At 39.4% G+C, this 27,163-nt stretch overlaps 1 protein-coding gene across 1 annotated transcript; it reads left to right on the top strand.

Moving 5' to 3' along the window:
• PRR14 (proline rich 14) lies at window positions 1-26,953 on the top strand. Its single transcript, XM_070944558.1, is given in 11 exon segments — window positions 1-75; window positions 646-725; window positions 827-893; window positions 895-1,095; window positions 2,137-2,264; window positions 2,345-2,600; window positions 2,718-2,767; window positions 3,119-3,227; window positions 5,052-5,150; window positions 5,308-5,414; window positions 26,881-26,953. Coding segments are annotated over 11 exon segments (1,245 nt in total).
• The last annotated feature ends 210 nt before the right edge of the window (window positions 26,954-27,163 follow it).

The following is a 27,163-nucleotide window of genomic DNA, read 5'->3' on the forward strand; positions in this document are numbered from 1 at the left end:
ATGCCTGGGACCGAGGGCCTCCACATCCCGGTCGTGAACAGCCAGTCAGCGAAGAACCCGCAGAGGAAAAGGGTGGTGAGTGGCAGGAGGTCAGAAGGTCAAAGCGGTCCAACAAGGGGGTCCCACCAAAGAGAATCGACATTGGACATGTCGCATCTGTCAACAGCATCATGGTCACCCCAAAGACTTTCTCTGACATATTCACCGGCACCTGTCATTGGCTGGCAAGAAGGGGAATTGTTAGGTGTTTTGTGCCAGCCATGGCAGTCTCTTCAAAGGCCACCAGATGGGAGCAAACAGGCTCCTTTGATCCCACTGGTGGATCAAGGGGCTCCAGCCCCTGCAGCCCCATTGGGGAGAGTTAATGGCCCTCCAGCCCCCTCACACACATGGGTAAGGGAGGGGCCAGGGGCCCCTATAAGAACCCCTGCACAGGGGCTGCTCCCTGCTTTTCCCTTCTTTTCCTGCTCTTGTTCTACTCTCCTATGGGACTGATCCATGGGCTCAATCCAGGCATGGATGCCTCCATGCCTGGGAACTTATTTTACTCTACTTTTACTTCTAAATAAAGACTTAATTTGATTGCATCCTTGCGTGCTGACCTTTTCTTGGAAGAGCCCTCAATGAACCATCGTTCTTCGTGAGATCCCTCACACTTCTGCTGGGGGTTGTTTGCCATTGTCCGCTTTTGAGAGGATAGCCAGGCAGCGAAAAGTCATGTTCAGGTGAGAGATTGCCATGTTTTTTGCACCAGGAATTCAAAGTGGGAAGGAGGAGGAGGAATCAGGCTGTTGTTTTGAGAATCTCTCTCTGTATCCTTTTGCAGGCCTGCATCTGAGGAGGAGGGAACCCCTGTACGTCTTCTGGAGCCCCTGGACAGAGGCAGAACCTCACCCCCCCTTATGTGAGGATGAAAGGTAGTCACCCAAGAAGAGGCAGCAGCTCTAAGAAGGCTCCCCGCCAATGGCGGAAGAGGACAGGGATGCTTGCGATGGAATGGGAGAGACCCTGTGGCGTGTGACATCTCCCATGGAGAAGAAACAGCAAAAGGTGTTGGCTATTGATCTGGAAGACATTTCCACAACCTGAGTGCCTGTAAGGATGCTGTAAAACCTGGAGTGAATGTTAAAGGGATTTGTGGGATAGGCTACCGAACTGAATGGATGATGATGTATCTCCCAGGCTTTGCGTAGGCAGATGGCAATTCCCTCATTACTAGTTGAGACTGGGCGTTCTGAAGTAATAAGCTGGTGCTCTGCCAGCTAAATCAGTGCCCAGTCTTTTTCTGGGCCCTCTGGTTCAAACAATTCCTTTCCCCAAATCTACCCACTGGGTACACAGAAAATCCACTTGTAAGTCTTGAATATAAATGAGATGCATGATACAAAACATGATACAGCCACCTGGCATCACCTAGGTGTGAGTCAGACAGCTATATAAATTTGCTTAATAAATAAATAATAAAAACTTTTTTTAAAAAAAAAAGAATGTCCTTTTACAGATGTCTCTTCCATACCAGATGCCCCAAAAAGCTATCTGGGATTGTTTCAGGACTGATGCCTGATTTTTTGTTTGTTTGTTACTAAGCAGAGACCTTTTGATTTATCCAAGCTTTTTTATATTTAGAATTCTTTTCAAACTTGCAAGTTATTTTTCCTGTTTCTAACCATTTGTGGGATGATGATGTTATACTATGACATCCATTTTGGGGTTGAATTACTAACATTTCTAAGGGCTGATCTATGATGGTAGGGCAGAATGAGATAGGAAAAAAGTAACTTCTTACAATTCTTGTCTCTCTAAAACTCTTCACAAATCTTGTGTTCTGAAATTTGGACTCTTGCTCAGAACAAATGGGTAGATTTGATGACCTAAATGCCCGTCAGAACTGAGAGATTCTCTGAGTGCAGGAAAGCGTTCAAGTGCCATGTTTTGTATAACTGAATCAGGAGAGTTAATCATATGATCTGTGGTTCTCTCTGGCACAGCAGGTGGGAGACTAGTTTATTTTTTCTACCCAAGGAAGAATGTCTGTTTTAAAGCAAATGCATGACTGGCTTGTAGGATGAGGAAAAGAGGCTTCTTATCTGATGTTTAGAGATGTTTGAAAGTTGGATTGTCTCTCCCTCTGTCCAGGAGATTCCACAAAGATGCTCCTTTTTACAAAGACCTGCCTTGTTTCCTTCCAAAAAACTCCAGCTCTTATTTGGGAAAGAGACCAAAGTTTCCTGGTCCAGAAACAGACAGGATAGCACTGTGTGCAGGTGAGCAAGGATCCAGTAAACAAAGGTTGATAGTATGGTTTGTGGATGTCAGCAGCTACCTGTCCGTCTTGCTCCCTCAGATCCCTTCTCCCTAAGGTAGGTTCTCAGCCCTGCAGAGAACCTCAGGAACAGTTGGCTCACACATGCCGGCAGTTGGGGGACCAAAGACTCTGCCCCCCTTGCTGCCGTGAGTCAGAGCGCCTGCAAGCCAAGAGGCAGTGCCTGCAGAATGGAGTCCCTCTAATAAATGGGAGAGAGGGGACACAGGCCACCCCAGAAGAGGAGGCTCATCGGCCAATCCCCACTTTGGAGGATTGTCAGTTGACCCAAGCCCAGGTGAGTTTGCTGCAGGAAATCATCCTGGGGAAAGTGACATATGGGCAAACCTTTCGTAGGTTGGGGTCAGAGGGAAGGTGGACCCATTTTGGTTCAGACCTCTTTTCTTGCTGGCAGGATGCTGACGTTGGCCAGGAGCTGCTGGAGAACTTTCCACCTCCCTGCAGGTGAGTGTTTCCACTTTAGGGTGGAGGAATGACTAAGCCATCCTTCTCCCTTCACCAGAATTACGGTTGTGCAGCCAAACAGACCTTGAGAGTAGTCTTCCTTAACGGGTCACTCCCCAGGTGTGTTAGCCTTCCAGGTACTGCGATTGCCGAATGCCATGCTGGTAGGACAGTTGCCAGAATGGAAGTCCACTTTATTTGGAGTCTCTGGATTGGGGAGGGCTTAACACTTTTTATCCTTTAATGCCACTAGCTGGGTAAATTTCTAACTGCTGCTTCCAGAACATCATCAGACCGAAGAGTTAAAATGATTGCCCATCACTGGGAAGTGATGTTTTTGCTCTTGCTCAGGAGTGATCAAGAATTGTCTCATCAGTTATCAAGCGTAGAAAAGCCAGTGCCTTCAGATTGACATGACCAGGAGCATTGCACAGGTTGGTGGAGCTCTGAACTAAATAAAGTGATCTGGCAGTCTGGTAGTGTGCAAAAAAATATGTTTATACCTAAACACTGATAGCAAAAGTGATCACCCTTTCTGTGGCCAAGGCTTGCATTTTTGGGAAAGGATCCTCAGGGGGTATATAAGAATAATGCTAAAATATGCTGTTTGAGTGAGTGGCAAAGGCAGGGAGGCATTCATGTCATTATTTATTTATTTATTTATTTATTTATTTATTTATTTTATCATATTTATATACCACCCTACTCCCGAAGGACTCAGGGCAGTGAACAGCCAAAATAAAATACAACGACATACAAAAGTTAAAAAAACTATTAAAAACAGATTGATTAATTTAGGCTCAAAAACAAATTAAAACATCCAATTTATCTAAAAAACATTTAAAAGCCAATTTAAAAGCCAATTTAAAAGGGAGAGTTAGGCCAGACCAGCCTGTTGGAATAAAAACGTTTTTAGGGCGCGGCGGAAGATGCGTAAGTCTTGGATCCTCCGTATCTCCAGGGGGAGCTCGTTCCAGATGGCAGGTGCCCCCACAGAGAAGGCTCTCCCCCTGGGGGCCGCCAGTCGACATTGTTTGGCCGACGGCACCCGGAGGAGCCCCTCTCTATGGGAGCGAACTGGTCGGTGAGAGGCTACTGGTGGCAGAAGGCGGTCTCGTAAGTACCCTGGTCCTGAGCCATGGAGCGCTCTAAAGGTGGTAACCAAAACCTTGAAGCGCACCCGGAAGACCACTGGGAGCCAGTGCAGCTCGCGCAGGAGGGGGGTCACATGGGAGCGCCACATCGCTCCCGTTACCACCCACACTGTTCTGAACTTGTTTGGAAAAGATGGGGATTTGCATGGCCAAGAGATTCCAGACTGGTGTATTAGACAGTATTTCTTAACCTTGGTGACTTAAAAAGTGTGGACTCCAATTCCCAGAATTCCCCAGCCTGCCATGGTTAAGAAACACTAGTGTAAGGGGAAAGGAATTTTTTTCTATCTTGATCACTGATGAGAATGCCTCCTCTTCCCTTTATTTATTAGTCTTGACATGTGCTAGCATTACAGACACAAGTGTTAAGGATGAAAATGAAGGTGAATTACTATACCCTTGTAAATATTTAGCAATATTGCTGTGCGTGAGAAAGAGAGCAAGGAAAGAGGAACAGTGAAAAAAGGAAGGAAAAGAGAGGAGAAAGATGAGGAAGCGCACGGACTCGGCTCTGCGCTTGGGGAAGCGAGGGGGAGTGGCGTGACAGCGGCTTCCCTCCTCAGCCCCGACAAGCGATGCATGGTGCCCACACCAGGGTCCCGAGAGAAGCAGAGAAGATCGCTGCTTGCAAGCAGATAAGTAGAGGTAGCAAGCGTATGCTGTGCCATGGGAAAAATGAGAGGCCCTGTTGTCCCGCAGAGCCTGCCGCCGCTTGAGTGGGGGGGGGCAGGAGAATGGTGAGACTCAGGGAGTAGGTCAGGTGGAGCTGGCTGACTGGGGAGGGCGGGATCAGGGGCCAGGCGAGGCGCCCCTCGATGTGAGTGACAGTGAGTTGGCCATGCCCACCCAGACACATGACACCCCCCAGCCACACCCACCAAGCCACACCCACAGAACAGGTAGTAAAAAAATTTGAATCCCACCATTGTCCTGGTTGTAGATGCGGAGGATGCGGATGTTTGTAATTGTGACACATCTGGAAATTTAAGAGAAAAAGGACTGGGTGGAGACTGAATTTAAGTTATTTTCCTGTTCTGTCCTCTGTGAACCGATGAGCAGACTAGTCCAACGTGGAGAATATCTGGACTCTCTTTGACCTGTACGTAATTTGTTTCCTTTGTCCTTTCAAGAACGCCTCCCACTCCCCAGAAGGTGGGTAAAGGGTACCCGTGGTTGGCCTAGGCATGGTTGCATCAGAGCAGTTGATGCTTTCAGAAGATGAGATGAAGGTCAGTCACTGTTTGATATAGGGCCTAACAGAGGAAGTGCTGTGCAGTGAGGGGTGGGGATGGATTAAGACGTGGATTAAGACCCTCCCTCTCTATAGAGCTTGGCTTTCCCATCATGTCCATTCTTATCCCCACTTAATTTCCCTAAAACCTGCAGGAATCCCAAGAGAACACAGTAGGGAAGGTGTCCTGCATAAGAATCTGCAAGATGCCAGCCAAGCACCAAGCCAATCTCACCCCCATGGGGCTTCCCCATCTGGTCAGGTGAGAGCATGCCTTAAACAAATTAGGAGAATGGTTCCCAAATGAAAATGCTTCTGCAGGAAGATGTGAATGGGCTTCTAAATTGCCCAATAGTGGTCTGAGAACCTAGGATCCAGATTCTCTGTGAATCTAAGGGGGAAGGGGGCAGTGCGTAAGCAGAAAGGGCTGGGCCTTTTCCAGGGTTAAAGTTCTGCTGCTGGGTCATTTGCTTTTCAATTGTATTGGAACAAATCTAGGACTTGCACCTTCTGGTGGTGGGTCATAGATCAACTTTTTTGGAACACTGAAGAACAAGGGTTAAAGAGAAGGAAGTTCTGGAACCTTGTGCCTGGAACATTTTCCAAAGATGCTGTGGGCAATATGACCCAGTGAGCAGTTCTGTCACGATCTAATGCAGGGGTACTCAAATTTTTTAAATGGGACCAATTCATGGTCCCTCAGACTGTTGGGGGGCCGGACTGGCTGAGTGGGGGTGGCTAGGTGGTCATGTGACTGGGTGGGTGTGGCTAAGTGGGCGTGGCTAGGTGACCATGTGACTGGGTGGGCGTGGCCAAATTAGCAGTCCATTTTGCCTTTGTCCTTCCTAAGCTGTACTTGCTGAACCCAAGGCATTTATTTATTTAATAAGCCCCCCCCCAAGGAAAAAAGAGCACACAATTTCTTGCCACTTGCCTAATTTCAGTACAACAGCAGCTTCAGGCTTCTTAAAATAGGCCATTAAAAAAAGAATAAAACAAACAGGATTTCCTTCAAAATAACTCCAGATTATATGTTTCAGAAGACCACACAATAAACCAGATTGAGAAATGCACCAATTAAGACTGCAACTAAAACCCCCAAGATTTGGGAAAGAGAACCACTCTAAAATCCATTAGCATTGCATTTCTCTGAATGCACCATATATCTTTCTTATGCATTGTAAATTGATTTCTAATGCATTTAACTTATGGAATTATCTTTTGTTACTACTTCCAGCAGTATTAATCTGCATTTCTTTTTTTTTTATTAAAAAGTTTTATAAGAAATACAAACATTTTCTCCCCACCACCACCGTTTCCCCCTCCCCCCTTCCCCCCCACCCCCCTCCCTAGACTTCCCAGAACAGGCACAGGGTATAGCATTCACAAACATAAAGCTAAGATATGCTAACAAATTATTGCATTCATATTCTCCCTAAATCTTTAACTCCTTATAACTCAAGAACTCTTAACATAAACTACTTAAAAATATTTCATTCATAAGCTATATGAATCTTCTTGTTCGGATACTTTTTTTTGCATATAGTCAATCCATCTTCTCCATTCTGATATGTATCTTTCATTTGAATGATCTTTAAGATATGATGAAATTTTTGCCATCTCAGCCAGATGCACAACTTCCATTCCTCAATGGTAGGTGGATCTTCCTTCTTCCAGTACTGTGCCACCAGTAACCTGGCAGCTGTTATTAAATTCAAAACCAACTTAGTCTCTATTACAGTACAATCCGTGACTATTCCCAACAAAAAAACTGTGGTGTAAATTTAATTTTTTTCCTTAAAATATTTTGAATAATCCACCATATTTTTATCCAAAAAACCTTAATTTTTTTACATGTCCACCATATATGAAAATATGTAGCATCTTCACACTCACATCGCCAACACTCGAGTTGTAAATTTGGATACATGCAGGCTAGTTTTTTGGGGTCTAAATGCCATCTATAAAACATTTTGTAAAAGTTCTCTCTTAAATTTTGAGTTTGTGTGAATCTTACATTTCTAACCCATATCTTTTCTCATGTATCCAACATTATTGGTTCACCTATGTTTTGTGCCCATTTTATCATACAATCCTTGACTAGCTCTGTTTCCGAATCTATTTCCACTAATACATTATACAACCTTTTAATATGCATTTGACCTTTATCTCTTATTTGCTTTATCAAATTCTCATCCTGCTGCAGAATACCAATTTTTTGATCCTCTCTCCATCTGGCCTGCATCTGACCATACTGAAACCAAGTCTTAATAATCCCTTCTTCTCTTAATTGCTCCATAGATTTTAATTGCAATCTAACTCCTTCCTTATAAAGGAGTTCCTTATATGTAATCTTATCTTGTTTTTGCTCCAAATTTATATTCTCTATCGCGTGTCTGGGTACTGTCCATATTGGTAACTTATCCTTTAGTTTATATTTATACTTTTTCCAGACACGCAGTAGAGCATTTCTTAATATGTGACTTTTAAAAGTCTTATCTACTTTCTTGTCATACAATAGATAAGCATGCCAGCCGTAGACCAGACCGTATCCTTCAATATTCAGTATCTCTTCCTCCGTTAAATTTATCCAATCTGTAATTGCTGAGAGGGTAGCAGCTTCATAATACAGTCTTAAATTGGGCATTTTAAGACCACCTCTTTCTCGGGTGTCTTGCATTATCTTTTGATTAACTCGTGGTTTCTTCCCTGCCCACACAAACTTGTTTATGCCCTTCTGCCATTCCTTCAAATTTTCATCTTTTTTAAGTATAGGTATCATTTGAAAAAGAAATAAAAATCTTGGTAAGATATTCATTTTTACAGCGGCTATCCTACCCAGCAAAGACAGTTGCAATTTCTTCCAATTTTCCATCTCTTTCTGTATTTTTTGCCATAACGGTTCATAATTATGTTGATATAATTTCATATTTGCAGTCATAATATAAACCCCTAAATATTTAACCTTCTTAACTATTTCGAATCCTGTTAACCTTTCTATCTCTTCTTTCTGGCTTCTGTCCATGTTTTTAGCTATTATCTTTGTTTTAGCTGTATTTATTTTAAAACCAGATACTTGTCCATATGAGCAGATTATATCCATCAAGGCTGTAATCGGGGACTTCCGGTGGCTCCACGGACAACGAGGATGGTCTCCATAGACCGCCAGCCACCCGATCTGTAAAAACCGCCCTGACAGTGCTAAACTGCTGTCCAGCGGTTTGAAAAAACTCTCCTTCGGGCAAAGAAGGAGAGGAGAGTCGGAGGGGGTGGGTAGAGCTCCCCGAAAGTCACTGGATTAATTCCAGGGACTCGGAGGGTGAGAGCTCCCCAGTTCACCCCTCCCATTGCTCCGGATCGCTGGTGCCTCTGTTAATCAGAGCAAGACGTCTGCATCCAATTCTGCCGGCAAACAGTGAGTTCTAATGATTTCTAACAAGGCAGACAGAGCGGAAGCAAGAGTGCAAGCTTTTTAAAAGAAACAGAACTTAACTCCGTGAATACATTGTTGCAAACGGAGCTCTCTTGAGCTGGAGGCTGGAGAGGAAGCCTTTGTTATGGGCGGAAGGGAAAGTGAAAGTTAAAGGGAAACTGCTTGTTAAGAGCCCTCTGCCTGAAGAGTAAACTGCTGGGGATTGAGTATAGCTTGAAGAGAGGATTGTTTATTTTGAAAAAACTCTGAAACATACTTTGCAAGACTGTTGATAAGACTTTGTGGCTGCAAAAGGAAAAAACTCTTTTTAAAATAAAATGGCTGCTAAACAACTAAAGCCACCAACTTCTAAAGGGGGAGGAGGTTCCCCTGTAGTGACTCAAAAACAACAACTTCCGGCTGATACACAGTCACAAGACCTTAAAGAATTTATAATGGGTGCCCTGAACAATCAGACAGAAATGATGAAAGAATTTTCAGAGGAGTTAAAGAAAATTAAAAGTGTGGTGGAGGAAAAACATGATGAAATAAGAGATGACATTGTTTATGCAGTTTCAGGACTGGCTACTCATATGTTAAAGATTGAGGAGAGAGTACGGGAAATTGATGATGCTAACTTGGAGCTTGCAACTAAATTAGGAGAGGTTATGATACAAACAGAGAAAGTGGATGACGAAATGGTTATGTTACAATACAGATCAATGGAATTTGCCCTGAGGCTGAGAGGTTTGAAAGAAAAGAGTGGTGAAAATTTAAAAGATGTTCGTTCCAATGCTTTAGCAGAGCTGATTTCAGAAAGACCAGAAGATGTGGCAATTCAAATGGATAAAATTTACAGGGTTAATTCCTGGCTGGCAAAACAAAAGCAGCTACCAAGAGATGTAGTGATTTATTTCACAACAAGGAGAATTAGAAATGACATTCTGCAAGCTTCTTATAGAAACAGGATTAAAGTGGATGGACAAGAGCTGGTGGTCCTGAAAGAGCTTCCTCCTAAAATGTTAAGAGACAGAAAGCAGTTTGGTTTTTTGGTGAATGAACTAAGAAACCAGCAGCTCCAGTATAGATGGGATGTCCCATTTGGGATAATAGTGACATACGCTGGGCAAAGATATCACTTAAACACAGTTGGAAAGGCAAAATATTTTTATGTCAATGTTTTAAAGGCTGGAAGGCCACCCTCACCAGGGGGTGCTAGAAAGCAATTGGAAATGACACAACAAGAGAAAGATGGAGGGCAACCACAAACTTACGCTCAAGCACTAGCTGGAGGAGCCAATTTGGAAGAAGATTTACTGTTGAGTGGGGGTCCACCACCAACCCTTGAGTCATTAAAGATGATACAGCTGCCAAAAGATCAATGATTGACAAGAGCTACTTACAAACAACATCTGGCACGACAGCCTCAAGATCCAACCCAACAAGTCCAAAAAACATAAGCAGTGGGAGGAGCTAGGCCGAAGTCTAAAATGGCGGAGGAGGTTCAGCTGATGCTCTCAAAGCTTGGAGGGCCCAGAGATGGCAAATAAATTCTTATCTTGGAATGTCAACGGTTTAAATTCTCCACAAAAAAGAAAGAAAATATTTCACTATTTGAAGCAATTTCAGAATGATGTCATTTGTTTGCAAGAAACGCATATTAAATCTTCAGATCAAAAGTATTTGATAAATTCGAAATTAGGTACACATTTTGTGGCATCAGCACCAGAGAAGAAAAATGGCCTAGTTATATACGTTAAAAGAGGCTTAGTGGCCAATTTAATTGAAGCTGACACTCAAGGTAGATATATTGCAATCGAATTAACAACACAGAATGGGAAGCTGCTTGTAATTGGAGTATACGCACCTAATCAACAACAAGATAAATTTTATAAAGTTTTACATACTAAAATATTACAATGGGATTATAGATCTTTACTTCTAATGGGTAATTGGAATGGGGTAATAAATACCCAGAAAGATAAAAAAAGTCTTTCCAAGATATCCATGTGCGCTAAGTTGCCTAAATCTTTTTTTGATATTTTGGAGGATATGGAGCTCAGAGACATTTGGAGAGAAAGGAACGTATTGGAAAGTGATTTTACTTTTTTTTCAGATAGGCATCAATCTTTTTCTAGGATTGATTTTATATTAACTACAAATGATCTTTTTTCTAGGGTGAAGAATACGAAGATATGTCCAAGAACTTTAACTGATCATAGCCCGGTTTGGGTGGAACTAGAGCAGGAAAGAGGGGAAAGGAGGTCTTGGAGGTTAAATGAGAATTTATTTAGATATGAAGATAACTTGTGTGAGCTTAAAAAACAAATGAAAGAATTTTTTGTTAACAATATGAATAAAGGAACCTCGATGGAGATGGTATGGGATGCGAGTAAGGCATATATGAGAGGAACATTAATTTTCTTGAACAATAAATATAGACTAAAACAACAAAACAGACGGAAAGAGATAGAGGAGGAAATTAAAAAGAAAGAACAATTGCTTATAACTAACCCGGGAGATAAAAAGGCAAAAGATATGATTAATATTTTAAGAGAGCAATTTAATATGTTAATGGCTGGGCAAGTAGCAACCAGCATACAATATGCCAGACATAATACATTTTGTAATGCTAATAAACCTGGGAGATGGTTGGCTTACACGATGAGGAAAAAACAAAAATCACGTGTTATAGACAAGATAGAATTTAGAGGTAAAGAGATTTATCAACAGAATTTAATAAAAAAGGCTTTTTTGGAGTTTTATACAAAGTTATATGCTAAAGATGTAATTCAAGATGTTGATATTGATAGATATTTAAAGATGGAGATTCCTGAATTAACGCTGGAACAGAGAGAGAGATTGAATCAGCCAATAACTTCCGAGGAAATTGTTGGGGCAATTAAACAATTAAAAATAGGTAAGGCTCCGGGAACAGATGGACTAACAGCTGTCTATTATAAACATTTACAATCTGAAATGTTAGAACCACTCAAAATTTTATTTAATAGGCTTCCGGTTTGCTTCTCGTCGCCGCCAGACGGTCCCTCGGGACCGCCAGCCCCATTGCCTGTAAAGAGCCGCCTTTACATCACAAAGGCGGCTTGAAAAACTCCATTTCCATTAGGAAATGTGAGACAGAGCCGGCGGGGGCAGGTAGAGCTCTCTGCAAAGCCCCAAGGGTTTTTTTTTTTACTTTTGGGGACGAAGCAGATGAGGCTCCCTATTTCCCCTGCCGCCGCTCCGGGCTTTGGGAGACCTCTGCCTTTTTGCAGAGCTAGGCAACAAGAACAAGCCTATTAAAGAAAACTAACAGATCAATTAAAGAGGATGAGAGTTGGACCTGTGACCCTGAATCGCAAGTATTTTCATTTATTTTATAAAAGTTACTGAAGAAAGGAAAAAAAAAGAGTTTTTAAAATGGCGACTGCCAAGGCTTGAGAAAGGGCTGAAAGGAGTCCTTCCGTCTTCTATTAAGATACAAAGTAGCGGAATAAATACTCCTGGCTACAATTGAAGATAAAGCTCCACTTTTGTGTTTTCTCTTTCCTGGAGATTTAATATTGATCTTGATTGGAAAGAAGCTTTTTTCTCTTTACTTTGCTTTTCTTTTCTTTTCTAAAAAAGTTTGCCTGTGTGGAAATATGGCATTTAGGCTTACAAAGCCGGACAAACAAGCAGTGGGGGGGATTCCCCCATCCACAAATTATATGAACAAGTTTTTAACTTACAGTCTCAGAAAACTGATTTTAATATAATTGAATTTCTCCTGGAGGAGATTGTAAGAAGGGATGAGATTATGAATCAGAACTTTGAGAAATTTAAGCAGGAAATTAAAGAATTGGTGCAATTAAAGTTTGATATTTTGCAACAAAAGATTACAAAAATGGCTAATGGCTTCACAGAATTTATGATCCAGTTGGATACAAATATTAATTTATTAGAGTCTAAAATGGAGGAAATTGAGGATAACTTGGACAATAAAATACAAAAAATTGAAAATGATTTGATAAACACTCAAGACAACAGCTTAGAAGAAAAACCTAAAATGGAAGCTGATTCAAAGATTTGTGATGCAGAAAACATACAACAACGGATTGAAAAGGAAGTTTTAATGATGCAATATAATTTTACTGAATATGCGATTAGACTGAGAGGATTACAGGAAAATAACAGAGATGACTTAAGAAAAATATCTTCTGAAGTTCTGGCTGGGATCTTAAAGGTTCAACCTGAGGAGGTATTTTGTAGGATCGACAGAGTTTATAGAATAAACTCCTGGATTGCAAAGCAAAGGCAATTGCCTAGAGATGTGGTGATTTATTTTACAGATAAAGAAATAAGAAATAATATTGTGCAAAAATCCTTCAATTCTACTTTGCAATTGTTTGGAAGAAAGATTTGGATATACAAAGAACTACCGCCTAAGATGTTATTGGAAAGAAAGAAATTTGGTTTTCTGGTGACTGAGCTTAAAAAACGAAATATCTTATTCAGATGGAATGCTCCAATTGGTATAATATTGAGATATCAAGGAGAAAGATACCAATTAAATACTGTTGAAAAAGCGGAAGAATTTTACCAAAAAATTTTAAAAATGAATTCAACATCTTTATGCACAACACAAGATAAGCAGAAGGAGTTGGAAATAAAGGAAAAACATCGAGCTACAGAGTTTTTTGTAGATGAATTGCCTTTGGATTCTTTAGACACCTCAGCTGGATTATCTATAAATAAGAGAGAAGAGGCACCGGATTCTAATGTGATGATTCATCAAGTCACAGAAAAGCATGAAAATCAATTAACTGATACACAATTTATAGAAAAGAAATATGAGTCACAAAAGCAAAACCAACAAGATCAAGTCATAAATCAGAATGAAAACCGATCAGTTGATATACAACTTGCAGAAAGGAAATTAGGATGGAGATCAAACCCACAAAAAGAAAGGAAAAAAAGAAACAGGTCTCACAAAAAAACCTTCTAAATTAAGCAACAGTAAAGCCAGTCACTTTTAAAAATACATGACGGAATACATGAAAAGATAGTTGAGGCGAAGTAGTGGTTAATATTATCCTGAGGAGAGTGACAGACCTCTGCAATGCCGTAATTTTGGGATGTGAAAAGGGCCTCAAACGGTTAGATTGGAATTATCTATTTTGGTTTTCTTTTCTTTTTATTGATAAATGTATTATATTTATGCTGAGCTATAAGGCAAGAGAGCTATGCTGGGGCATGCAGAAGATCTGGTTGTTACCCCATTATGACGGTGGGAATTAATAATCCTGAAGAAAGCCACTACTACAGATATTATATGGAATATAATTATAATGTCACTCGGGTGGTTGTTTTCTTTTTTTATATATATGAAGATATTCATTATTGATGGGGGCAGATGATAACTGAGGATTTTGAACATTCTGTTGCAACCGGGATGTTATGTTACCCTAATATGGGCGATGGAGTCAGCAATCCAGTGGAAAGACATCAAAGAAGACATTATATGGATTATAAATTTAAAGTTATTGATTTTATCTATATAAGGGAATATTTTTTTAGTAGGGTGGGCAGAAGAATAAAGATATTAAGAATTGTTGTGTACGGTAATTTTGTAGGGAAGTGGGTGGAGACAGGCTAGTTTATTGATTGTATAGCTTAAGAAAAGGGATGCTTAAGAGATATTTTTATGGGAGTGGAGGAAATGGATAGAGTTGAACAAATGTAAAATTAGAATTTATGGGGAAGGCTGCTTTGAAATGTTATATTAATATACACAAAAGATTAAATGTTAAAGTAGGATTTATTATATAGTCTTAAAGTGGAAGGTTGTTTTGAAATGTTATATTAATATACAGACATAAGTATGAGGGAGGAAAAAAAGGGCAGATTATTGTTAAATTGGGAGTTATAATAATATTACTATGCTAAACCAGAAGTTACTATATAATGTTATAGTAGAATGTTTTTTTGAAATGTATAGTAAAAGGGGGATATAATAATATTATTAGAAAGAAAGGGTCAGTATTTGGGGGATGGAGTAAGGGGATGGTAAAGTATTATATAATCTGTTATGAATTTGGATTTTACTTTGAAGAAGTCACAGGGGGAGGGGTGGAGAGGGGGGGTTAGGGAGGAGGGGGGAGAAAAAAGGGGGAAAAATCTGTATTTGAAAAACTTTTTCAATTAAAAAAAAAATTATTTAATAAAATACAAGTAGGAGGAGGAGTACCACCTTCCTGGAAAACAGCCTTTGTCTCACTAATTCCAAAGGAGTACCAAATTCCATTAAACCTGAGAATTTTAGGCCAATTTCACTTCTGAATACTGATTATAAGATTTTTGCTAAGATATTAGCTAATAGATTAATGCCAGTTATGCAACAAATAATTCATAATGATCAATCAGGGTTTATAAAAGGGAGACAAATGAGATATAATGTTAGACAAATTGTAAATTTACTGGAATATTTGGAAAAAAATAATCAAGTCCCTGCAGCGTTTATATTTTTGGATGCAGAGAAGGCATTTGATCGTTTGAACTGGCAATTTTTGTTTAAAATAATAGAGAAAATGCACTTTGGGGAATATTTCACACAATCAATTAGAGCGATATATCAGCAGCAAACAGCACAAATTATAGTTAATGGAGGTTTAACAGAGGCTTTTAAAATTGAGAAAGGAACAAGGCAGGGGTGTCCTCTGTCCCCATTACTGTTTATTTTGACTTTGGAAGTACTATTGAACAAGATACGTGACTCAGAAAAATTGAAGGGTATTGTAATTAGACAACAAGATTATAGATTAAGAGCATTTGCAGATGACTTGGTTATTACCTTATCCCAACCTATAGAGTCGGCTCCATATATATTGGATATAATTGATCAATACGGGAAAGTATCAGGATTTAAAGTTAACTCACATAAGACAAAGATGATAGTTAAAAATATGACTATACTTGAAAGAGATAAACTAGCAAGATTAACAGATTTTGAAATAGTTAAAAAGGTTAAATATCTAGGGGTATACATAGCAGCTTCAAATACAAAATTATACAAAAATAACTATGAGGTTCTTTGGCAGAAGGTACAGAAGGATATGGAAAATTGGAAAAAATTACAGTTGTCTTTATTGGGAAGAATTGCAGCAATTAAAATGAATGTCTTACCTAGATTTTTATTTTTGTTCCAAATGATACCTGTGCTTAAGAAAGATGAAAATCTGAGAGAATGGCAGAAAGGTGTTAATACTTTCATTTGGGCTGGGAAAAAACCCAGAATAAAAATGAAAATTATACAAGATACACGTGAAAGAGGGGGTCTCAAAATGCCTAATTTAAGATTATATTATGAAGCAGCGGTTTTATCACAAATTAGTGATTGGTTTAATTTAACTGAGGGGAGAATTTTGAATCTAGAAGGTTATGATTTGTTATATGGATGGCATGCCTATTTGTTATATGACAAAAAAGTGGATAAAGTATTTAAGGCTCATATACTAAGAAATGCTTTGTTGAGGGTTTGGAAAAAATATCAATATAAGTTAAATTATAAGATACCTGTATGGGCAAATCCTAGACATGCAATAGAAAATATAAGTATAGAACAAAAACAGGAGGTGATTACCTATAAAGAGCTTCTTATTATGGAAAGGGGGGTAATGTATTTGAAATCTTTAGATACACTGAGAGAAGAAGGTATAATTTATACATGGTTTCAGTACGGTCAACTTCAAGCTAGATGGAAGGAAGATCAAAAAACTGGCTTTGTGCAAAATGAGGAGAATTTGGTAAAACAAATTAGAGATCAAAAACAAATGCATATTAAAAGGTTGTATAATGCTTTATTGGAAATAGATTCTGAGACGGAACTGGTTAAAGACTGTATGATTAAATGGGCACAAAATTTTCAAGAGCCAGTAATGATGGAGACTTGGGAAAAGATTTGGATTAGAAATGTGAAATTTACACAAGCACAAAATTTAAGAGAAAATTTTTATAAAATGTTTTACAGATGGCACTTAGATCCCAAAAAATTATCATGTATGTATCCTAATGTGCAAGCTAAATGTTGGAGATGTGACTGTGATGATGCAACTTATTATCATATATGGTGGACTTGTAGAAAAATCAAAGCATTTTGGATAAAGATTTGGTGGGTGATGCAGAATATTCTTAAAAAGAGACTGAAATTTACTCCACAGTTGTTCTTACTGGGTATAACTACGGACTGTACAGTTGCAGAGACTAAATTGATTTTGAACTTGATAACAGGAGCAAGATTGTTGGTAGCACAACATTGGAAGAAGGACTTTTTGCCTACTATTGATGATTGGGTATTGAAAGTAACTAATTTAGCTGAAATGGCTAAAATTTCAGCATATTTGAAGGATCACACACAAGAAAGGTATATACAGGACTGGAGAAGATGGATTGATTATATACAAAATAAGTATCAGACCAAAAAATATCAAATAGCTTATGAATGATCTCTTTCATTTGTATAAGCGCTATGCAAGTGTTATTAGAAGTTTTATGTTTAAGAAATAGGATTTTATATATGGGGGGTTAAGATTTTTTTTTTTAGGGGGTGTTAGTTTAATGATTGGTTATGCAATTTAGTTTATTGTTAAAGGTCAATAGAAATACCTTGTGTTCTGCTCTGGGAAGTCGGGGAGGGGGAGGGGGGTTGGGAGGGAGGGTTGTGGGGAAATTGTGTTTGTTTTAAAACTTTTTCAATTAAAAAAAAAAAAAGGCTGTAATCGATTGTACCAGTTGGGCTAAAGTAACCACCAGGTCATCTGCAAATGCTCGTAACTTATATTCATGCCGTCTAATTCTAATTCCCTTTATTATATCAGTCCCACGTATTTTATTTAATAAAATTTCCAGCGTCAAAATAAACAATAACGGAGACAAGGGACAGCCTTGCCTTGTTCCTTTTTCTATATTAAAATTATCTGTTAAACCACCATTGATTATTATTTGCGCTGTTTGTTTTTGATATATGGCCTTAATAGATTATGTAAAATGTTCTCCAAATTGCATCCTTTCTATTAGTTTTAATAAAAATTGCCAATTCAATCTGTCAAAAGCTTTTTCAGCATCCAAAAAAACTAGCACTGCGGGGACCTGGTTGTTCCTTCCCAAATACTCTAATAAATTAACAATTTGCCTTACATTACTTTTCATTTGTCTTCCATTTATAAAACCAGTTTGATCATGATGAATCATTTGCTGCATAACTGTCATTAATCTGTTTGCTAAAATTTTAGCAAAGATCTTATAATCTGTATTTAAAAGTGAAATCGGCCTATAGTTTTTAGGATCTGTATAGTCTTGCCCATCTTTTGGGATCAGCGATATAAATGCTGTCTTCCAAGTTGGAGGTACCTCTCCTCCCTGTTGTATATTATTGAATAATTCCTTCAGTGGTTCCACCATTTCCTCCTGTAAACTTTTATAATAAATAGCTGTCAAACCATCCGTTCCAGGAGCTTTACCCACTTTCAACTGCTTAATTGCTAACGCAATTTCCTCGGAAGTTATCAATTGATTTAAGCTATCCCTCTGCTCTTTTGAAGTTATACAAATATTCTCTTTCTGCAGATATCTATCTATATCTATATCTTGAATTTTATCACCAATATACAGCCTTGAATAAAACTCTAAAAAGGCTTTTTTAATCAATTCTTGCTCATAAACCTCCCTACCCTTGTATTTCATTTTCTCTATTGTCCTTGCTTTCTGCTTTTTCCTTAACAAATATGCCAACCACCTACCTGGTTTATTGGCGTTACAAAAAGTATTATGTTTTGCATATCGTAAGTTGGTTGCCACTTGATCTGCTATTAACATATTAAACTGACGGCCGCCGCCAGATGCTCCTTCGGGATCGTCAGCTTCCACTGCCTGTCAGAGCCGCCTTCACAACGGAATGGCGGCTCGAAAGAACTCCGTTTCCATGAGGAAACGGAGATAGAGCCGGCAGGGGTGGGTAGAACTCTCTGCGGAGTCCCAAAAGTTTTTCTTTTACTTTTGGGACGGAGCGGATGAGATGCCCCATATCCCCAGCCGCTGCTCCGGGCTTTGGGAGACCTCTGCTAATGCAGAGCCAGGCGTCAAAAGCAAGCCTGCAAATTTAACAGATTACTCAAAGAAAATGTGAGCTGGACCTGTAATACTGAACCGCAAGTATTTTACTTATCTTTTAAAAATTACTTAAGAGAAAGGAGGAAAAGAAAGAGGAAAAAAAGCCTTTTAAAATGGCGTCTGCCGCGGCTGGAGGAGAGGCTGAAAGGGAAAGTCCTTCCGTTTTCTATTATTACAATGTAGCGGAATAAATACCACTGGCTACATTTGTAGACAAAACTTCGCTCCTGTGTCTTTTTCTCTCTTTTTCCCCTGGAGACTTGATATTGTTGTTGATTGGAAAGAAGTCTTTTTTCTTGTTTTTTTTTTTTTTTTTTTAACAAAGCCTGCCTGGGCGGAAACATGGCACTGAGACTTACAAAGCCAGATAAACAAGTAGGGGGGGGGGGATTCCCCCACCAACAATTTAAAGGAACAAGTTTTAACTCTTCAGTCTCAGAAACCTGATTTTAATATAATAGAATTTCTCTTAGAGGAGATTGAAAGAAGGGAGGAGATTGTGAATCAGCAACTTGAAAAATTTAAGCAGGAAATAAAAGAATTGGTGAAATCTAAGTTTGATTTTTTGGAAAAAAATTTTTTAAAAGTGGCTAATGGTTTTTCAGAATTTATGATACAGTTGGACACAAATATTAATTTACTAGAGTCTAAAATGGAAGAAATTCAAGATAAATTGGACAATAGAACTCAAAAAATTGAAAATGATCTGATAAACACTCAGGATAATAGCTCAGAAGAAAAACCTAAAATGGATGCTGATCAAAAGTCTGGTAATGTAGAAAATTTGCAACAGAGGATTGAAAAAGAGATTCTAATGGTACAATATAATTTTACAGAATATGCGATAAGATTGAGAGGTTTGCAGGAAAATAACAGAGATGATTTAAGGAAAATATCTTCTGAAATTCTAGCTGGGATTTTAAAGGTTCAACCTGAGGAAGTGTTTTGTAGGATTGACAGAGTTTATCGAATAAACTCCTGGATTGCCAAGCAAAGGCAACTGCCTAGAGATGTGGTGATTTATTTTACAGATAAAGAAATTAGGAATAATATTGTGCAAAATTCCTTCAATTCTAATTTGCAATTGTATGGAAGAAAGATTTGGATTTACAAGGAACTCCCACCTAAGATATTAATGGAAAGGAAGAAATTTGGTTTTCTGGTGAATGAGTTAAAAAAGAGAAATATTCCATTTAGGTGGGACGCCCCAGTTGGTATTATATTGAGATATCAAGGAGAAAGATACCAGCTAAATACTGTTGAAAGAGCGGAAGAATTTTATCAAAATAGGTTGAAAATGAACTTAACATCTTCAGGTATAATACAGGATAAGCAGAAGGAGCTGGAAACAAAGGTAAAATATCGAATTATAGAGACTGTACCAGATAAATTGCCTTTGGATTTATCGGACACCCCAGCTGGATTATCTACAAATTTGAGAGAAGTGGCATCTAACCTTAATGTGATGACTTATCAAGGCAAGGACAAGCATGGAAACCAATTAGGGGATATACAAGGGATAAAAAAGAAACATGAGACACAAAAACAAAACCAACAAGACCAACCTACAAAGCAGAATGAAAACCGACCAGATGATACACAATTTCTAGAAAGGAAACCAGGATGGAAATCAAACCCACAAAAAGAAAAGAAAAAAAGAAATAGGTTGCATAAAAATAGAAATTTCTAAATCAAGCAACAGTGAAGCCAGTGACTTTAAAATATGAATGATTATGTGTAAACATAGAAGAGGCGACGTATTGGTTAATATCATCCTGAGGATTGTGGCAGATCTCTGCATGGCCGTAATCTGGGGACGTGAAAAGAGCCTTAAACTGATGGATTTGAATTATCCACTTTGGAATTTCTTTTTGTGTTGATAAACATATTATAATTATCTTGAATCACAAGGCAAGAGAATTATGCTGGGGCATGCAGAAGATCGGGTTGTTACCCACTACGATGATGGGAATCAATAATCCTGATGAAACCCACAATTATTACTATATGGAATATAATTATAATGTCACTCGGGTGGTTGTTTTTACTTTTATACATATAAGAAGATATTTACTACTGATGGGGGCAGATATGATTGAAGATCCTGAATAAACTGTTGCACCAGCAAGCTATGTTACCCTATTATGGATGTTGGTTCTACCAATCCAGTGGAAAGACTTCAAAGAAGATATTATATGGACTATAAATTTAAAGTCATTGTCTTTTCTTTTTTTATTTAGATATAATGGAATATATAGACATATATTTTTAAGTAGTGTGGGCAGTGAATCAAAGATATTAAGAATTGTTGTGTATGGTAATTTTGCAGGATAGTGGGTGAATAAGCTAGTTAGTAGATTGATTAGTCTAAGAAAAGGGATTATTAAGTGATATATTTAGGGGAGTGGAGGAAATGGATAGAGTGGAATAAATGTTAAACTAGATTTGATGGGGAAGGCCGCTTTGAAATGTTATAGTAATATATGTCACGAGTGTTTCCAGGATTGCTGTGGCTATCTGCCTACTCACAAACAGTATGGTTTTAATCAAGCCATCTGCTGTTGGCAATTACCTGCAAGCCTTCCCCGCCCTAGTTAATTGCAGGTTAACTCCCTATATAAGCAAGGACCTTTTGCTTGCTACTTGGGCCTAGTCTTCTAGGCCTAAAAGCACAGCTCCTGCAAGAAGCTTGGTGCCATGCCGCAGATGGGAGAAGAATGCAGATAAGGACTCCAGATGTTACAGAGAGACTCCCACGGATGCTTGCCTTTTGCTGTTTTATAGCACGCAAGCTATCATCGGGACTGCTGTTGCTGGATCTTCTTCCTCCCACAAGCTTCAAGCAATGTTTGCTGTTTGAACTGATTTTATTTCAGGTGACTTTCAGCTGTGAAGCTCGTGCTGCTCCCACCATGATGGCCTTGATGATGTATCGACGCCGAAGCTGCTTACCTTCATGCTAGCTTTATTCTTTTGTGAACTGTTTCGGTATTGTGGAGAGGGATCTAGGGAGATAGCCTTGCTTCACATACCCAGATAAGACTTTGTTTTTAATGTGTTTTCTTAAAGACATAGTGCCTTTTAAATGTTTTAAAGTAAATTATATTTTTACACAAGACGCCTCTGTCAGAATCATTTCAGTCTCAGTGTGTTTACTCATGAGCTGGTTCACGGTCCGGGGTACCCCTCAACCCCATTTCGTCACAATATATATAGAAGATTAAATGTTAAAGTAGGACTTATCGTATAGTTTTAAAGTGGAAGGTGGTCTTGAATTGTTGTAATAATATATAGATACAAGCTTGGGAGAGGAGAAAAAGGGCAGATTATTGCCAAATTGGGAGTTATAATACTATTATGCTAAATTAGAAGTTATTCTATAATGTTATAGTATAATGTCTTTTTTTTTTTATTTTCTCTTTTCTGGAATGTATGGATAAAGGGGGACGTCATAATATTAATAATATTTTTAGTAAGTAAAGGTCAATATTTAGAGGAGGGAGTAAGTAATCTGTTATGAATTAGGTTTTTTTTTTTTTTTTTACGAAGAAGTCACAGGGGGGGATGGGTGGGGAGGGGGGGTTAGGGAGGGGGAGGGAGGGGGAAAAAAAGGGGGGAAAAATTTGTATTTGAAAACTTTTTCAATAAAAAAAAATAGAAAAAAAAATAACAAACATATTAAACTGACCCTCAGTAAATTAATTGCCTCTTTAATTTTCTCATCTGTTGGGTTGGCTATTAAAGCCCATTCCTGTTTATTAATCTACTCTTCTAATTCTTTTCTTTTTGCCCCCTGTTTCTTTCTATATTTATTATTCAAATATATCAAAATTCCTCGCATGTAGGCTTTACTTGCATCCCATACCATTTCCATAGATGTACCCTTTTGCATATTCATAGCAAAAAACTCTTTCATAAATTTTTTACACTCTTTTACATTTTCTTCGTATCTAAACAAATTGTCATTTAACCTCCAGGACCTCCTAGGCCCTTTCCCATACTCCAATTACATCCAGACTGGACTATGGTCTGTCAATGTTCTTGAACAGATCTTCGTGTTCTTCACCCTAGATAATAAATCATTAGTAATTAATATAAAATCAATCCTTGAAAAAGATTGATGTCTATCCGAGAAAAAAGTAAAAAATTTTTCTTCTGGGTTTCTTTCACGCCAAATATCCCTCAACTCCCAGTCGTCCATCATCTCCCAGAACGGTTTGGGCAATTTTGCTCTTGTTAAAACATTTTGTTTAGGTCCCTTCTTATCTTTTTTTACATCCAAAACACCATTCCAATCTCCCAATAGGATACAAGTTTTATATCTCCATTGTGTCAACTTTGAGTGTAGTAAGTTATAAATTTTTTCTTGTTGTTGGTTCGGGGCATATACTCCAATTACAAGTATTTTTTCTCCTTTTATTAAAAGTTCAATCGCTAAAAATCTTCCTTGATCATCCGCTTCAACTAATTTTGCAATTAAGTCTCTTTTCACATATATAACTATACCATTTTTCTTCTCTGATGCTGCTGCAACATAGTGTGTACCTAATCTTGCATTTATCAAATATTTTTGATCTTGTATCCTAATATGAGTCTCTTGTAAACAAATTACTTCATTCTTAAATTGTTTAAGATAGTGAAATATTTTCCTTCTCTTCTGTGGAGAATTCAAACCATTGACATTCCAGGTCAAAAATCTAGTTCCCATCTCTGGGCCTCTGAAGCGTCTGGAGCAATTTCTGATGATCTTGCCTCATTTGACCTTTAGGTCTTGCTCCTCCCACAGCTTCTGTTTTGGTAGTTTCTTGAGTTGCTATCTGCAGTTGTTGTTGTTGTTGTTGTTGTTGTTGTTGCTGTCTTAATTCTTCCTTACACTTAGCTGTTGCTGCTCTGGTCTGTCTTTGATCCTTCGGTTCTGCAAATATATCAATTAAATCCACATCTTGAACAGCCATCTGAATTTGTAGTGGTTCTTCTTGACCAGTCAAAACTCCCCCCTGAACCACTGTCAGTAGCTCTTCTCTCTCTCCTTCCAGTACTTCCTTCTTTCTTTTTCCTTCTGGTGATTTGGATGTCCCAGCCTTTAATACATTGATGTAAAAATCTCTTGCTTTCCATATTGTATTAAGCCGATATCTCTCTCCAGAATACGTCACCACTAAACCGGCTGGGACCTCCCATCTGTACTGTAATTGACGTTTTTTCGGCTCATCCACCAGAAAAGCATACTCCCTTCTCGCTCTCAACATCTTGGGGGGATTTCTTTCATTGTCATAACCTCCTGGCCTTCCACCTGAAGCTTGTTTTTAAAAGTAGCCTGTAAAATTTAATTGCGTACTCTCCTTGTAGTAAAATATATTACAATGTCTCTTGGTAAGTGTTTCTGTCTGGCCACCCAAGAGTTAACACAATATGCCTTGTCAATCTGCCAGCCCAGCTCAGTTTTCGTCTCCCCCAGCAACTGTGCCAATGCCTCTGACATCATTTCTTTCAAGTTCTCTTGTTTATTCTCCTTCACCCCTCTGAATCTTAAAGCAAATTCCATATCTCGATATTGTAACATCGTTACATCATCTTCAGCTCTCTCAAGTCTGCTGTGAGTCTCTCCCAATTTTTTGTCCAAAATTTCCGTAGATTGCTTAATTTCTTAAATTTTATCATCCACCATTTCAATATCACCTGCCAAACATTTAAATGCCAATAGTATATCATCTCTGATCTGCTGGTTCCGAATTAAAATCTCATCTGAAACAGCCTGTATTTTTTTATTAGTTTCATTAATTTTTTCCTTGGTTTCATTAATTTTTTCATTAATCACAGTAGCAATTTTATTTTGTGTGGCTTGTAGGGCTTCTTGTATCATCTCAAACGTTAAAATCTGTGGGTCTGTTAGAGGGGCAGAGGCTTGCAATCTAGGGGTATGAGCTGGGGAGCTTCCAGCGCTCCCCAGTTCCTTTAATAGGAACGGTCTTTACAGATTTTGAGGCCATTTTCAGTTAAAATTGATCGTTGTATTTTATTCAGAAGCCAAAAAGAAAAGTTCATCAAAGTCAAAGAATTTTCCCAATCGTAAATTAACATTTAAAATCCTCCTTCTCTCAGCACAACAGTTCTTTCCAGGCAAGAGGCTGCCAGGGAAATGAAACTTTCTGTAACTTTCCCTTTCTCCACCCCTCCCTTTCAGGTTTCAATCGCCATTTTGATGCAAATTGCTAACTTGTTACTTCCGAAGGAGGCTATAAACTTTGGAGTTAAGTGTAAATACTTGCAGTCTGACTTCTCCTGGCTTGTTCTGCCTGCAGCAATTAAAGGTGTTAAAAATCCCTCATTTGTTGTCAGCAGAGATGGTCACGGCTTCTAGCCCCACTAAATAGCGGAGTCTTCCCAGGTCCAGAGCAGATTGGCAGACTTCTAGGGAGCCCTCACCCTTCGCGCCCCAGGATTTCTCCTAGGGCACTTGGGGGGCTCTACCTCCGCCTGCCGGCTCTTCTCTCTCCCCTTTGCTCGGGGAGAGGGTTTTCAAGCCCCAGACAGCTGTTTTTTGGCTGTTCTGGGGCTTTTACAGAACCGGGGATCGGGCGCCCACAGAGGAGCGTCAGCGAAGTCCTGCGGAGCCAACCGGAAGTCTCTTAATCTGCTTTTCTTACTTTATTTAAAACGAACAGATTTTAAATTATATAAGCCCCATTGAGATTGTCTGTAGCCAGACACAACCCCCACCGATTTGCTCTCACACACACACCAATCTGCTTTAAAAGGTAAATATTATATATAAAGTAAATGTTACAGGCAATACCTTAATGCTGATTAAATCTAAAAGAGGCCAAATCAGGAGGACTGATCAGAAAGTGACTCCCTGATAACTAAGGACAGGTCCTTCTCAAGTTTCATTTAGAATTGGAGGGGTGACAGAGAAAGAAAAGCTTTTAAATTGGCTTACTCTGGTAATTACACAGCTAATCAATTTAGGTCCCGGAACACAGGCAATGAAACAACAACAAAAAACCTCTCCCCCACGTTGCTGCTTCTGAACTAAGGCAATTGAGCAGGGAAGCCAGAATGGGAAAGATCCTTAGCAAAATGTTCACCTTAGCAACCAACCACACACATACACACACACAGAGGAGACGAATCCAAAGTCAGAGAAGGAACCCTTACAAGCCCCAGTCACTGCGTCCTCCACTCCCACCCCCTTTTCTTCCGAATCCAAGGGAAAAAGCTCCCAGCCCAGAAACAACGCTCCCAGAGCTGGAGAGCTGCACTTGCAGTAGAGTAGGAAGAAAAACCTCAGGAATTTAAAAACTCAGGGAGAAACCCCCTCCTCCTCCCCCACGTGGCTGCTTCTGAACTAAAGAAAGCTAGCAATTGAGCAGGGAAGCTAGAGTGGGAGAGATCAAATGCCAGCCAGTCGATGACAGTCCCGAGGATTTAAGCTTTGGGCTCCCCTTTTTCTTCCTTTCCAGCGAGCGGCAGTTTGCAGGGTCTGAAATTTACTTTCCCTTTCTGCCTTTGCCCGCTTCCCAGCCAAGGAATGCTGCTTCTTTTGCTGCCTCCCCACAAAAAGAACCTCTCTTTCTTTCTCCTTTCTTCCTTCTCACCTTCCTTCCTACCTTTCCTGCCTGCCTCCTTCTCATTCCCATCTCGTTCCAGATTTTGGCAATGCTGCTGGTGGCCGTGCTTACCGCAGCTGTGGCTTTCTCGTGTGGGGTGGGGTGGGGGCAGTGAAAGGGAAGCCACATAGACTGCAATGCCGGGCCTTTTTGGCCTTCCTGGCCCCCAGAAGCCTTCTGCCAACCAAAAACGACTGCGTTTTTGGCCTCCCCACGCCTCCAGTAGCTCTCTGCCTTACCTTCCACTTCCAGCTCGCGAAGGTAAATCCTGTGCTCAGCCGAAGGGTGGGGGCCAGCAGGTGGGTGGGGCAATGTGGGCGGGGCAGCCTCGTGGTCCCACGCGGGCCGGATTAATGGCTTCAGTGGGCTGTAGTTTGAGGACCCATGATCTAATGGAATGGCAGGCTAAGAAACTTGTCTGAAAATTGAGCAGAATGTTACCCTATACACTGAGAAAATGTTTTATTATTCTGCGGAACAATTCTCCTATCTCACAGATATTTTCCCCTATTGGCCAAGTTATTCCAAGGTAATATGTTCTCTTTCTCTCCTTTTCTCAGGCTGAACAAGAAGGTGTTCAGTCTGGAGGAGATCTACACGAACAAGAACTATCACAAATGCACGAAGAGGTGAGAAGGCCAGCTAATGGCTTGTATGGTCCTTGGTCCAGGTTGGCCAGGCTGATACATGGTGGAGTCACAAGGTGGTGGGACCTGACCATCAATACACTCTGGTTTATTTATTTATTTTATTTATTTATTTATTAAATTTTTATACTGCCCCCTCTCCCGAAGGACTCGGGGCGGTGAACAGCCAAAATTAAAAACACACAATACAAATATT

This window comes from Pituophis catenifer, unplaced genomic scaffold, assembly GCF_029215685.1.
Source record: "Pituophis catenifer annectens isolate HBS135680 unplaced genomic scaffold, rPitCat1.0.hap2 SCAF_5, whole genome shotgun sequence".
NCBI lineage: Eukaryota > Metazoa > Chordata > Lepidosauria > Squamata > Colubridae > Pituophis > Pituophis catenifer.